Source organism: Pangasianodon hypophthalmus, chromosome 20 (assembly GCF_027358585.1).
Source record: "Pangasianodon hypophthalmus isolate fPanHyp1 chromosome 20, fPanHyp1.pri, whole genome shotgun sequence".
Lineage (NCBI taxonomy): Eukaryota > Metazoa > Chordata > Actinopteri > Siluriformes > Pangasiidae > Pangasianodon > Pangasianodon hypophthalmus.
The window spans coordinates 20,063,618-20,079,290 of NC_069729.1; the positions used below are offsets into that span (position 1 = coordinate 20,063,618).

Sequence of the window (15,673 nt, forward strand, 5' to 3'; positions counted from 1 at the left end):
AGGTGCAGTGTGTGCAGTTTTATAAGGAAATGAGCTGGAAGTGTTACTGAGCATCTTGCAGAAGCAGCCACAGTTCTTCTGGAGACTTTGACTGTCGACTCGCTTCTTATTTCTGCAGCGAAACCCAGCAGCCTTCATTATGTTTTTATCTGAAAAGTGTCTCTTATGGAATCTGCTGCTTTCTTTACTGACATACAAACATTTTTCTGTAATATTTCATTTTGTGCTGGAAAACTAATGTCTGGAATCTAAAATGTTTTTGAACTGAATCAATAATGTAGAAGTCAGAAAATAAACATCTATAACAAAGTTTTATATATATATATATATATATATATATATATATATATATATATATATCTCAGTATGTCAGTTTTTCATTTATCAACCCTATAAACCACACTCACTGGTGTGGAAATACATGAAATCACTTTTTTTTTCCCCAGATAATTTTTTCTTTGTTCAGGACCAAAAAAATGACCTTGCATTCGTGACATTTCATGTGTGCATTCCTTTTCCTGATTAGAAGCTTTTACAGAGGAGTGTTTCTTCAAAAACGTTCTATGAAACCCACACTCATAATGAATTATAAGCAAGTACTACTGTTCTATAAATACATTTATCAGATACATCAAGACCTATACTTCATTATAATAACAGTTATAGTTACATTTATATTATTGTTATAATTACTTATAAGTGATGCACGTGCTTGTTCAGTCCCCATGCTCATAATGCATTATACACCGATTTATAAGTATTAATTAGTCAGTATTATGGTTCCATGAATCTGTTCATGATGCTGCTTATATGTAATTGCTTATAAGTAACTTTAACGATAATTTAAATGTAACTATAACTGTTATTATAATGAAGTATAGGTCTTGATGTATCTGATATGTATCTGTGTTACTGAATTTCTTTTTCACAATGTTGATAACTGTCATATTTATGATAACTGTATACTGAAAATGGCACTACAGACAATATTTTTAATAGCATATGGTGTTTTCTCGGTTGATTTTCCAACAAACTGTTTCTCTAAAAGTCTTTCTCGTAAGAGTGTGTTCTCTAACAGCATTCAAAGACTTGGTTTTTGGTTTTATAAAGCATGCAAATCTGCACATTGTCCCGAATTTTCCCTTGGGGATCAATAAAGTACATCTTATCTTATCGATCCATATTTTAAAAAAATACAAAAAATTCTTGTAAGAGTATCAGCAGTCAGAGAAGACTGATTGTGATATCTGTTGTTTTAAAAATTACCCTTTTCATCTAGTTTTAAATGGCTGTGAAAACTAAAAGGAAATCTTGCATCAGTTTGCTTTTCGAAATATATTTTTAGAAGTAGAGAAAGTGGAGGTGCGATTTATTTCACACAGCATTTCGATGCATTTCTGTATTTCTGTATTTTTACACCAGACAATGTCCAGGTCCCAAGACACACGTGTACAGTAATCAAGATCGCGAAGCAGAGCCGAGTCTTCAGAGGGTGGACTCGAGTGTGTGCTGTCTGTGGCTGGACAGAGCGCTGACTTTAGCAGACCTGGCCTCTTTGTTCTTCCCAGCATGCAACGCTTCTTCCTTATGAAGAATCTGCATAGAGACACACGTTAAAGCTTAAACCCAAAGCACGAAGTAACCTGATAAAACTAGAGAACAATTCCTGTGTGTGTGTGTGTGTGTGTGTGTGTGTACTTACCATGTTCATAATGCGCTGTCGAAGTTCTTCCTGGGTCAAAGGTCGCTCGTCCTCGTGTGGTAGTAGCAACTCTTCTATATCATAGTCATCCCTGGTGTATAAACGTAACTCAGTCATGCACAAATTCGGAGCCGTAGCTTTCTGTAGAAGCTCGCAGTTCAGGGCATCGATAAGGAACGAAGTAAGTTTATCAAACTGGATGCGAACAAATTTATTTGTAATTCGTTCATAGGTGCATTTACACAAGAAATGTTCTGGTGTTCATGAAAATCCAGTTGGTTGAGAAAAATGTTTGTTTTGCTCCTGAGCTTGTGTAAATTTACGTACATATTATGCGTAAATTTACGTATAATTTACTTCAGACCGTATAACAGTCCACGAGTTGCTGCGATTTTCTATACGGATTGCGCAATAAGTTTAAATCACTCATTTATTTCAATTACACACGAATTTAATGAACATTTCGTGAAACTCTGTCACTTCATATGTATGCATGGATTTGGACTAATAAGACTAGCCATTCAGTGAAGACAAAAGTAATGGCATCCTACAAAAGGAGGAAGCGTTAGTGTGTATCTCTGGTATCTATGGCGCTCTTTCACCGTTTAGTCGGCTCTCTGTGAGCTTTACCTTTTATGGAGTTTTGTGGGCGTGGCCAAATACAAATCAATTGTGTTGTGAATGTGCTTGGCAATTTATGTCTGATTGTTGTTTATCAACATACGCACATGAATATGAAGAAAATCAGGGGATTTTGGTTCGTTTGGCTTTCAAAATCATCGACACACAATTTTAGTAAACGAGTGATAAAGGAGACCGATAGTTGTCGAGCATCTGTGAAACGCTGTGACTGTTGATGGTTACCCACATCACACTGAAAAGGGAAAAACATTCTAGTGACGCAGATGAAGGCCCTGAAACGTCACCAATTATTCATATGTGGTAAATATAAACTGTGGACCAACATTAACCTCATTAGGAGGCAACAGTGGATTGAGGTTCCCTGGGGCTTTAATTAACTGCCTTATGAGTACCAGTGTGTTTAGCTGAAGCCCTCTTAGTTTTCTACTAATTGCTTGCCTAGTCATGTATCACATGGCTCACCTCCCATCAACTATCAGCTCCTTTAACAGCTCTGTGCATGAAATTAACTCTGACTCACTTTGTAAGTAACTTTGGATAACAAATATGACCTGTAATACATAACTTTACATTTTCAGCCGTACCATTTTGACGTACTTACCCAGAAACCGGAGGCTGCACGACAGGGGCCTGCTTCTCCATCTCCTCACTTTGCCCAAGCAGCACCTGAGCCACCAGCTTCGGATCATAATCCTTCTCCGGGTCCTGTTAGGATATAAAAATATGGATAACTCTAAGTCTGATCTGTTGGAACTAGAATAAATCTCTTTGAAATGTGTTTCTCTGTCTGTACTACTGACCACAAATCTGCCATAAATAGAAAAGAAAACCCCCAGCATACATACATAATAAATTACATGTTTAATACTTTTCAGTGCAATTCCCATACATGAGGGAATATATGCCACAAATGTCTATCAAAAGCCTTGGAGGGGTACAAACTTTGTTACCATCTCAGCCTTGGGACAAAAGCTGTCTAATATAATCTAATACAGTATAATTAAAGAAAAGAAAAAGAAATAAACAGCCACCATTACACTTTAATTGAGATAAGTAGCTTTATATGTGAGGTTTAATGACTTTCTGACATATAAATAAAGATTTGATAGATTTTGCTAGATGCTATATTACTTCAGTACGTTAACTGGTTCCTGATAAATGAAAAATATTCAATTTGAAAACTCCTGTAATTGTTGTAATTGTTAATTTGTCATGCTGATGTCATATTATCCAAAATTTCAGTAAAATTAATGCAAGACTGTAGAATTAACAGCATTATCCTTTTAAAAAGGGCAAAGAGGATCAGATTTGGAGCTAATCATAGGACTTACATCATAGTGACACCAAGTGTTCAAACTTAGAAGGTCATTTTTTTAAACATTCTTAATAGTAGACCAACTTTAAATGTATTTTTAACATATCTTTTAAAATATATTGATTACAGCAGTGTTTATTCTACACCTCACAAACACAGTGATTAGCATATAAAAGGTAAATAATGCAGCCTTCATCAGTGCTATTAATCAGAGAGGCGTAATCTTATTAAAACCAGGTGCAAGAGATTATCTCTCTAAAAAGAAGAAATGTTAAAAATGTGGGTCTTGTTTCGTGGTTATTGTACCTTGGAGTTGATGAAGGCATGCACGGTGAGCAGCTCGTTGGTTTTCTGCTCCACCAGCCTCAGGTACGTCATGATGTTGGAGTCTCTGATTCCTGCCGAAGAACCGAGTAAATCGTCCACCGCTGCACGGTCGCAATCGATCTTATTAAACACGTCGCTCACTCCTACATTACAACACACACAAAAAACAAACTTTTAATGCTAAGGATCTCATTGAAAAAACAAAAACAAAAACAAAAAAACGGCATCTTAATGCCAAGTCGCACGATGCGTAAAACTCGCTCAGCACTTCCCCTGTTTTACTCAGCCTCTCTATTTTTATATATTTATACATTTGTATAAAATTTTTTGTCACTACGTATACTCTCTACCTGGCTGCTACCCCAGTAACTGCTATGTCCATATATATTATAAGCTTATATATTATCTGCTGAATACTCTGCCATAGTATGTTATGTTTACATTTATAGCAACTCATTATATTGTTATTCGTTTGCACTACTGTCATATCTGATTCACTTTCTTACTAGAAGTGTGTACTAGCCGGCGCTGCACTGTCTCTTACTGTGCCTATTGTCCTGTTTTTAGTAGTTATTGTACTGTCTTGTGCTGTTTGCACGTGTACTTTATATAAAAATGTGTAGTCTCTTGTAGTTCTGTGTTGTTTTATGTAGCACCTTGGTTCTGGAGGAACGTTGTTTCGTTTCACTGTGTACTAACTAGCTGTAGATGGTTGAAATGACAATAAAGCCACTTGACTTATTTTTATTTATGAATGCATAGTGAAGCTTAAACTCCTTAGAAATCCAGTGAAATCACAGAACCCCATTTTCTGTACGTAGTCAACTTCAAAATTATTATCAAAACAGATGTCATGATTATACAACTTGTAGTTACACAGAAAAGTGTTATATTTCCAGCTGCGTAACACACTCCACACCGTGCTGTTATAGGAAAATAATCCAAAAGAAGGACGGGTTAGTTCCTGTTTTATACGAAAATGCTGCACACCTTCTGACCAATCAGATTCGAGCATTCGACCACACTGTGGTATAAACAGTTTGAAACAACATTTAGCAGAAAACTGCTGCACACGGTTAAATACAGTTTTCTACAGTTTTTACGGTTGCAAAATATGCAAAACATTATTCATATAATATTATGTATTATTATTTTATTTGTTCGTATTTTGAGACTTATATGACTTTTTTTAATGTCAATTTTCATTTAACTTTTTATATCATATTGATTCATTTTAGGTCTATTTTATCCTGAATAAAATAATATTCATCATTATAACAAACTTCAGTGTAAGAAACTGTGAGAAACAATTGTAAAATCTTTTATCAGAATACATGTGGCACAGTGGGTAGAGTTGCCACTTCACAGTCACCGTGTTCCCGGTTTGATCCAGAGCTCTGCTTACTGCTTGTGCGAGGATTCGTGTGTTCTCCCCGTGTTCCTCTGGTTTCCTCTCAGCACCCAAAACACACTGTTAATTGGACTGGCTTTGCTAAATTACCCCTTCGTGTGAATTACTGCGTGAATGTACAGTATAGTGCCCTTAATCCCATCCGGGTATTCCCGGTATTCCCGCTTCCTGGGACAGACTGCGAATCCACCGCGACCCTGACCGGGATTAAAAAGCACTTCCTGAAGACTGAATTTTATGACCTCAGTACACATTCGAGCCGAGATTCTGCTCGTATGTTGTGTTTTTTAGTCATTAATGTCTTTATATCAAGACGTTATGAGATGAGAAAGAAATGACTAGCACTAGCGGTTTTCATATTATTTTAACAGCAGTGCTTCTTCTCACCTGTCTTGATCTGATCCAGGGTTTCGGTGATTTCTTTAGCCTGAGCCTCGTACTCCAGGGCCTGAGCTTCAGCGTCTCTCTGCTGCTCCTCTATCTGCTTCAGGTTGGTGTGATGCTCCTGCTCCTGCTGCAGATCCTCCACCTGGAACCTCTCCATCTCCTCTTTGATCTGGATCAGCGAACAGAAACACACAGTGAGCAATTTTTTTTTTGGATAACTGTGTTTTTTGGATGATGTTACATATGAACATAAAAAGAAAGAGTCGTTCACCTGAGACATGTTTGGTGTCTGTTTTTGTTTTTTTTACGAAACTAATGAGACGTAATGTAAGCCTCGTATATCTTAGTATCAGTTTAGCATTGGGAAAACTGCAGGTCCAAATCAACACACAGATGAACACAGAAAACTACAAAACTGCAGAATAAGGCCAAAAGCACATTTAAAACCAACTAAAAACATATTTTTACAAATGAACATGTTAATCTGTGCTGTTTTGGCTTGTATGTTTTTCTCAGGATTTTATATATTCTGTGTTTTATGTTTATTTTCTTTCCTTGATACTTATAATTTATATTTATAATTTGTTGTACCTGCTTTTTATGTTGCCTCTTGGCCAGGTCGTCATTGTAAATGAGAACTGGTTCTCAATTGACTTACCTGGTTAAATAAAGGTTATTATATGCTCTTGTCTACGTACAGCAATTTTTGGTCAATGTTCCATGATTTAAATCTGCTTTTTGAAAAAAATTTACTTATTTACTTACTTGCTTACATTAAAGACCTCTTCTCTGACTCACAGTTTGTCACAGTTTCACATGCAGTTTGCAAAATGCTAATCTGGTAATTACAAACTTCTTTTATTTGTTAGCTACATTAACTTCATAGCTCCAGTGTAACACTAAAGAAGCAGACACCAAACATCTCCTGGCTGAGCAAGTACATTTAGATTATGAGAAAAAAATTGTAAAAAAAAAAAAAAAAATTTGATTTTGACTTACCTGTCTGATTTGATCTTTCAAAGCCTCAGCCTGTGTGTTTTGCTCGTTCACGTAATTAAAGAGAGCAAAGTTCCTGTCTTCAGCTGCACGCAATACACAATATCATACAGCAACGAGTTTAACTCATAAATTAGACACACACTCTATTACAGAACCATGCTGAAGCATTAGTCATATTATTACAGCTGAAACATCATCTCAGAATAGATTAGATGGAGATTAGACAGAGCTGACTCACCCTGGATAAATTTGGTGACTAGCAGGTCCAAATCGTCCTCGCCGGTCACCTTCTGGATCCGCTGGAAAACTTCTTCTAGAGTCTCCGCCGCCACCTCCGAGTCGGTCCTCCGCTGCTCCTTCATTTCTGCCATCATCATCACCAACATCATCATCATCAGCAGCATCATCACCATCACCATCATCAGCAGTATCATCATCGTCATCATAACCACCATCATCATCAGCAGCAGCATCATCATCACCATCATCATCATCACCATCATCATCATCATCATCATCACCATCATCAGCAGCAGCATCATCAGCATCATCATCAGCAGTATCATCATCATCATCATAACCACCATCATCATCATCAGCATCATCACCACCATCATCAGCAGCAGCATCATCGTCATCAGTAGCAGCAGCATCATCAGCATCATCACCATCATCATCATCAGCAGCATCATCATCATCAGCAGCAGCATCATCACCATCACCACCATCATCATCATCATCAGCATCATCATCATCATCATCATCATCAGCATCATCGTCATCATAACCACCATCATCAGCATCATCATCATCAGCAGCAGCATCATCACCAGCATCATCATCATCAGCATCAACATCATCACCATCATCATCATCATCACCATCATCATCATCATCATCATCATCTTCATCATCATCATTATCATCATCACCATCATCATTCATATTTTCAGTGTGAGATTATGCTACTTAACCAGATGTTTCTTTTTATAACCCCCATCTTTAACAAGGGTGCCAATATTTCTGGAGCTCTCACCGTGTGTGGGGCTGAGTGTGTCGTCCAGTCCTGTCCTCTCGTTGCACTTGGTAGTCATGAAGTCTTTAAGGCGCTGCTCGTGTGCGATCAGCCTCTCCAGCTCCTTCATCTCGGCGCTGTACTGCGCCAGGTCCTTCACCGCCTTCTCCTTCATCATCGTCATCTTCGTCTGGGCCTCCACTCTGAAGATCACGCAAAAACATAGAGTGTGTTTACATACACACTAATAATAATAATAATAATAATAATAATGATAATAATAATAATACAGTCATTATCTGATTAGTCAAGTGATCATGTAAACATCATATTATTATTATTAATCGATATGAGCAATACTGAATGAAATGAAGCTTCTTTTCCCATGATCAGGGCTCCACCTGCCGTATCTTAGGTCAAGAATAAAACACTGTGTGTCATGCTTTTACAGGAAAATAATCAACCACAGAGTGGTGTGATAAAGTGGAAGTTCTGATACCACTCCAAAGTTGATTATTGTCCTATAACAGCAAGTCCTGGAGTGTTTTATTCCTCTTATACCAAGCAACATGCCAATGTTTATGGTTACTTTTAACGTTGTGGAAGAGTTACAGAATTACGCAATGATAACGTATTGGGATGATTAATATAAACCTGTGATTTTATTATCAGAGCTGATAGAAAATTAAGACACCTTAATTGACCAATCAGATTCGAGAATTCTACAGTGCTGTGGTATAACACTTTAAAACACCATGTACTCATTTTCTTTTAGTAGAAAGCTAACGCTTGGTGTCCACATGATACTTTTATACAGTTCTGTGCAAAAGTCTTACAAGTCTCACATGCAAGAAATGCTGTAGAGCAAAGATGCCTTCAAAAATAATGAAATTAAATGTTTCTACATTAAAAAAAATTACTATAAAGAACAATAAACAGTAATAAATGAAACAAAGTCAATATTTAATGTGACGATCCTTCGCTTTTTTAAATAAAGCAGTATCTGAGGTGCAGTGTGTGCAGTTTTATAAGGAAATGAGCTGGAAGTGTTACTGAGCATCTTGCAGAAGCAGCCACAGTTCTTCTGGAGACTTTGACTGTCTTTGACTGTCGACTCGCTTCTTATTTCTGCAGCGAAACCCAGCAGCCTTCATTATGTTTTTATCTGAAAAGTGTCTCTTATGGAATCTGCTGCTTTCTTTACTGACACACAAACATTTTTCTGTAACGTTTCATTTTGTGCTGGAAAACTAATGTTTGGAATCTAAAATGTTTTTGTACTGAATCAGTAATGTAGAAGTCAGAAAATAAACATCTATAACAAAGTTTGTACTAAAAAAAATAGGGTGCCTAAGACTTTTGCACAGTACTGTATATATATATATATATATATATATATATATAAATAAAAACGCAGTAAATTCAGTTCACCTGGCATCATAAGCTGCTGTCGACATGCCGATGACATCGCCAATCTCCCGCCGGATTTCCTGAAGCTCCTATAAGAGAGAAAGTCTCCCACATTTACCAAAACTTTGCTTCTCATGCATGTGATTAAATCCTGAACCCCAGTCTCGCGTTCTATAAACGCTGACCTTGTCCAGTTTGCGGTGCAGCTGCTGGAAGCGGACGCGCTCCATGCGCAGCGTCTCCAGCTCCCCTCTCAGCTGGCTGTTCTTCGCCAGCTGCTCATTGAAGCGAACGTGAGCCTGCAGGTGGGTAAAAGCGAGAGAGAGAGAGAGAGAGAGAGAGAGAGAGAAAAGCTAGCAACTTGAAACAGAAGTGAATATTACAACTTAAAGCAAAAAATAAATAAATAAATAAATCCCTGCTTTACGGTCACACAAAAAGGTTGGAGTTATTAGGGAATATTTATTTCATATTATTTCACGAGGAAGAGTGCTGTGGTGTAAGAGGAATAAAACAATTGGGGATGTGATGTTTTGGGAAAGTAATCAACTATAGGGTGGTAACAGTAACTCTGCATCATCACACCACTTCAGCGTTGATGATTTTCCTATAACAGCACCACACTGATTATTTTTTTGCTTACTTGTATTCTTCAGTTTGGCCCAAGGGTATGCAAACCTTTGCATGGCTTCCTGTCTTGCTGATTGGTTCCTTGTATAATTGTTTCCACCTGCTGCTTTTTTATTGTGTACTGTTGCAAAGTTTGCCATGTTCATTTGCATCCCTAAGCTGTGGTTTTCCACTAGTCCAGCCTCTGCTCTTAGCTCGGCGTGGGTTGGCTTTCTGTACGAATAATCCCCCTGATCTATCTGCCAATGACACTCATTCCACATCTGCGCCGAATTTATGACGCTTGGAAAAGTTTCACAGTCATACAGTAAGATTTAGATACTGGAGTTAAAATATTCAATTTGATCAGGCTTTGCATCAGAAAGAGCAACTGCAGTAAAAATAAATTTAAATTTCAAAGCAAATACAAAGCTGGTGACATTTCATCAAAGAAATAAGTTAATTCTCATGAGCCTTGATATACTGATTGATTGAAAGGTTTTTTTGAACTACACCTTTTAAAAAAAATTCAAGACAATAAAAATGATTTTTTTTTTTTTACTGTATCCAAAAGCATTTTTTTTTCCTTCAGTTTTTTTAACATATATATATATGTATATATATATATATATATATATATATATATATATATATATATATTTTATACCCCATTTTCTCATGGTCATTTGCTAATGGGCTGCTTGCACAAACACTTCTGCATTATAATCACAAAGGCTTCCGTCTCGTCTGCTATAATGGCAGTGATGCTATTTTACGCATTTTATACTGTTTCCTTCGTCATACATAAACAACTGTAAAGTTAGAAATACACCTATTGGTAGAAACGAACACGCATGCTAATTGTTAACCCAACACTATGACTTTATTGCAGGAATAAAAAAGAAAAACGTGGGACATTGCTGTCTCGCTGTATTGCCCAATGTAAACAGTGTAACTGGAGACACGACGGAAATACATCATAGCCCTGAGTGCAAGTAGCCCATTCTCGCCCACTAGCTAGTTCTCGCCTATCACAAAGTTTCTTCCTCATATCATCTAAGGGAGTTTTTCCTTGCCACAGTCGCCTCAGTCGCCTCAGGCTTGCTCACTAGGGATAATTCTGTCTAAGATCTAGGACTGTTTGCATGTTTTTGTTTCTGTTTGCATGCTTTTTGTTTCTTATGTTCTGTAAAGCTGCTTTGAGACAATGTTCATTGTTAAAAGCGCTATACAAATAAAATTGAATTGAATTGAAATATGTCAATATTGAAATTGAATAAGTCACCAGATCTTTTCACACAGCTGCTCAGGAAAACTCTCTTCTGTGCTCTCTTACACTCCCGAATGCAACCTGATTTGACGCAGAGAACGTAGAATGTGCAACAGCTCTTACTCTAACTCTAACTCTTACTCTAACTCTAACTCACCCGGTCCAGTTTATTTTCCAGGGTGCGAGTGGCCTTTTGGATGTGGCGAGTCTGAGGCTTCTGACTGTGAACGGTACTAACATCTCCTTTTCTCAGCTCTTCCAGTTTCTTCTGAATACTCTGGCTCTGTCAACACACACATATAAACACGCCTATTAAAAAAAAACATTCGAAATGTCAGCCTTATCCAATTAAATAGACTTTTTGTAAGGGTCTTTAAAATCAGCATCAGAATTAGCATAAAATGTGTAATTATTAGATATAATATTTAAAACTGCTATACTGTATATCTAATATATAAATTATGATGTTATGACCTTTTAATATTAGTCTCCTTCATAGGTCACATGATCAGATTTGCACAATGTCTCTCTGATGCCAAGCTTGTGCACACAGTGATGCTCTTTCCAGGTGAATATATAATATAAAACAGTACACAACTCAGACTGAAATGCACTTGCATGTATTATGAATTTAGTAAAAGGGGAGTGAGAGGTTTCGATTGGGTTTGTCTTTTAGCTTTGACCTCTGAGGATGTTCCTATAGGAAGATGGCTGCTGTATGTACAGCATGCGTTTTGAATTGTAAATAACTCAGCCACTTTGTTGCGTGTGCGTGCAGCGTGTGCGTGCAGTGAGTCCATGTGTGTGTGTGTGTGTGTGTGATGTTGGAAGGTCATCACCTCTCGCTCGATCTCTGCTTGAACGAGTCTCTCTCTCTCCAGCTGCTCGTCGAGCTCGCTGCGGCGGTTCAGGAGAGCTCGGAGCTGCTGGGCGTCGTGGCTGTCGGTCTGTCTACGTGACTGGCTCTCGGACGCACGCAGGTTCTTCTGCAGCTCCTCGTGCTCCTCGCACAGCTTCTCCATCTCCAGCCTGACAGGCGGCACACGTGCACGGAGTGATGGAGCACAAAATAATGAGAAAATTATAAGAATAATATAAATATTAACAGAATTTGAACTAGTCTTTTTCATGATGAAAAAATAGTTTTAAATGCACCAAGTGCTTATTATTGGAACAAAAATACACAGTGCAGACTGTACAAGTGAAAATTCGATATATTCAGCAAGAATCTAAATCAAATCGTGAGATTCCCAGCGGTTTATCCTGGTCAGGGTGGCTGCAGTGGATAAAGAGTCTATCTCAGGAAACGCTGGGAATGAACTAGGATCAATCCATCGCAGGGCACTATGCACGCACACACACACACTCACACACACACACACACATTGTGCTGTTCAGTGGAGGCTGTTTGGAGTTTCGTATGTTCACCTCGTGTCTGTGTGGGTTCATTCCGGGTTCTCCGGTTTCCTCCCAGCTCCCAAAAACATGCCAGTAGGTGGAGTCACACATAAAGGCAATGTAGTTTCACAACCAATCCAAGTACTGGTGTGTTTTTGGACAGTGGGAGGAAACCGGAGAACCCGGAAAGACATGGGTAGAACATGTGAAACTCCACACAGACAGTAACCTGAGCTCTGGATCGAACCAATGAGGCAGAGATGCCTCACGATGTGCAGTGTTACAGAATAAAAGTGCGGATGTGTGTCTGTGATTGTCTGACTGACCGCTGTTTGCGAATAAGCTCCTGTGACTGGATGCTGTAGGCCTGCCGCTCGCCCTCCATGATGCGAAACTGCCTCTGTAGCTTGCTCATCTCTGTCTCTGCTGTGACACACACACACACACACACACCTCAGACCGAAGCCACATCTAATTTTTATTTTAACAGCTACACGTTCTTCACTGATATCTCATTTACACATTACTATGCGCATACCCAGTGCATCAGTGTCCATGTCGCTGGCGTCAGAGTGGACGCTTACCGCTGATCTTCCACGAGGCATGACGACAGTGATGAGCTAAAACAACTGCACTGTGAAGACATGGAGATGTGGTAAAGGGCTTTTTGAAAAATTTATGTTTTCACCACAAGATGTAGTGAAAAGAGCAGTGAGCTAGCCATCAATGTTCACAACCTAGTAACAGATTTTATTCATTTAGAATTCAAAATCCTTTTACTGCTTTTCAGTATTTCAGCACTCTTTCCCACCGTCACAGAGAGAAAGAGATAGATAGAAAGAGAGCGAGAGATAAAAAGAGAGAGAGAGAGAGAGAGATACTGTGTCTGTATCCACACTTTGGCAATAAAAATGTTAATATCTGTAATGCCTATAAAGCAACCTTTTGACTTTGACTTTTGGGGGGGGTGGAAATGAATAGAAAGCGAAATAGCTCTAGTACAGTAGGTAGGTAGGTAGGTAGGTAGGTAGGTAGGTAGATAGATAGATAGATAGATAGATAGATAGATAGATAGATAGATAGATAGATAGATAGATAGATGGCTGGATGGAAGATTTGACAGACAGGCAGAATGCCAAACAGACAGAAAGGTAGACTGATGGTTAGATAGACAGATAGATAGATGGATAGAAGACAGTTGGACAGACAGCCAGAAAGCCAGTCAGATAAATAGATAGATAGATAGATAGATAGAGAGAGAGAGAGAGAGAGAGAGAGAGAGAGAAAGAGCCAACCTAAAAACAGATTTTATTCATTTAGATTTCCAAATCTTTTTACTGCTTTTCAGTATTTCAGCACTCTTTCACACTCACACAGAGAGAGAAAGATAGATAGACAGATAGACAGATAGATAGATAGATAGATAGATAGATAGATAGATTAAAATTCTCTGCTTAAACAACTGAAGACTTTCTTTCCCTCTAACGAAAAGCATCTTTATAAGAACTTCTATTTTAAATAACAGCATTTTCCATCAAAACACTGTGTGGCACAATTATTGGCACCCATAAAGAATATTTAATATTAGAAAGAATAAATGATATTTCAGTCTCCAACACTTCATATTTGCCACACTGGGGTTGAACAGAAGAAGTGGACCTTTCAGACAGATAACGACCCCAAACATAATTACAAATCAACACAGAAACAGTCACAGGGGCACGAAATCGCTGCTTTGCAATGGCCATCTCAACTGCTGTATTTGAGCCCTGGTGGAAACCCGTGGTCTGAAACGAAGAGGATGTTCAACACGTGCAAAACGGAGAAAATAAAAGTTCCTGTTGGACATCAGAAGAAGAGACACTGTGCTGCTTTTCTCTCCACTGTAAAACACGACAGCCCCATTAAGTTATGTGAAACTTATTTCTTCTCTTTAACTCCAACGGTCATGGCAGGTTTTGTATATTGAACTCAGGTTCATACGTTTTCAAAAATTAAAGTAATCTATTGTCTTGACTTTGAGTTGAAACAAACGAGTTTCTAAATTTAACCAACAAGAAATGTCTTACAGCGAAGGGACGTTCACCAAATATTAACTGTGGGGGTGTTAGTGGTGGCATAGTTATGACATTTATACGATACATGATACGTATTATGATGTAGGATTGCTAAGAAATTGCCAGCCAAATAAATGTGAAGGCATATTTAATGTCTCAAAAATAAAGGATTTAACACCAAAAGGAAAAAACACTAATAAATATAAGATTTAACAACAAATCAGCTGCTAATCTCTTATAAAAAGTTATAAATGTTATAAAAATATATCACAACACTGATATTATATCCTCATATTGCCCCAGCCTTAGTACCAATTATTGGGGGTGCCAATAATTTTAAAACCAGTGTTTATATTTATAACAAAAACATGGTGTTAATACAAAATTATACAGATAGCAAAATATGGCTCATGAATTCATTTATTTCTCATTTTGGAGTTGTTTGAAAATAGCAGGAGTGCATTTAGTATGATAGTTTGTAATTTATGACTTCACCCAAGTCTCTTTTATTATTATTAATATTATTATTATTATTATTAATATTATTGAGTTTTATTGAGTGCCATATATTAGTTAAAGGTCACACTACAGTTAATGAATGTTAAATAAAATATAAACAAAGGAATAAATAAAAATACAACCCAGCTATCTATATTATAGCTACTCATTACTTACTACATGAAGTTAGCTCGTTAGCTAGTTAGATATAGTGGACTAGTTAGCTAACGTAGAGTGCTAGTTAACCAAAATAATGCCAAAAAAAGACTTCCTTACCTTCAGAGAGTTAGTTTAAAAACAGCAGGGTGAATTATCTGCACTGGCTGGAGGAGCCTCCTGAGAGCAAGTTGTTAGCAACCGTCGCTAGGCGCCTCTGTGTTTCTATCCGCCCTGCATACTACCGCACTAAACAGTACGCACCTGCTCCGCCCACGGCAGGTTTCTGTGCATCCTACTTAGTATCCTAGTATGCGGTTTTGGATGTTAGCCTACGGTGGCGCCAGATCTCAAAAAATGAGCTCTGTTTTGTGGTGAATGCAGACAGAAACACAAAAACATTTTAATTTGACTTTATTTATATTTTTACAGAGTAGTTACAGAAATAACATAGATGATACATTTATAAATATGTGT

At 37.8% G+C, this 15,673-nt stretch overlaps 1 protein-coding gene across 2 annotated transcripts; it reads right to left on the reverse strand.

Annotated features, from left to right (window-relative positions):
- Positions 1-366: 366 nt before the first annotated feature.
- On the reverse strand, positions 367-15,448 carry odad1 (outer dynein arm docking complex subunit 1). Of its 2 annotated transcripts, none has more exons than XM_026932829.3 (15): positions 15,317-15,448; positions 13,024-13,119; positions 12,812-12,908; positions 11,927-12,116; positions 11,245-11,370; positions 9,394-9,507; positions 9,230-9,297; positions 7,820-8,001; positions 7,022-7,147; positions 6,784-6,866; positions 5,785-5,953; positions 3,966-4,129; positions 2,946-3,049; positions 1,703-1,793; positions 367-1,596 (listed from the first exon to the last, which is right to left on the reverse strand). In XM_026932829.3, exons 2-15 carry the CDS (start codon positions 13,088-13,090, stop codon positions 1,486-1,488), a joined length of 1,692 nt encoding a protein of 563 aa, XP_026788630.3. In that variant the 5' UTR covers positions 13,091-13,119; positions 15,317-15,448; the 3' UTR covers positions 367-1,485. The 2 variants fall into 2 exon arrangements, with proteins under 2 accessions (XP_026788630.3, XP_026788628.3); XM_026932827.3 differs by having other exon boundaries at positions 12,812-12,911; positions 15,317-15,446.
- Between the last annotated feature and the right edge of the window lie 225 nt (positions 15,449-15,673).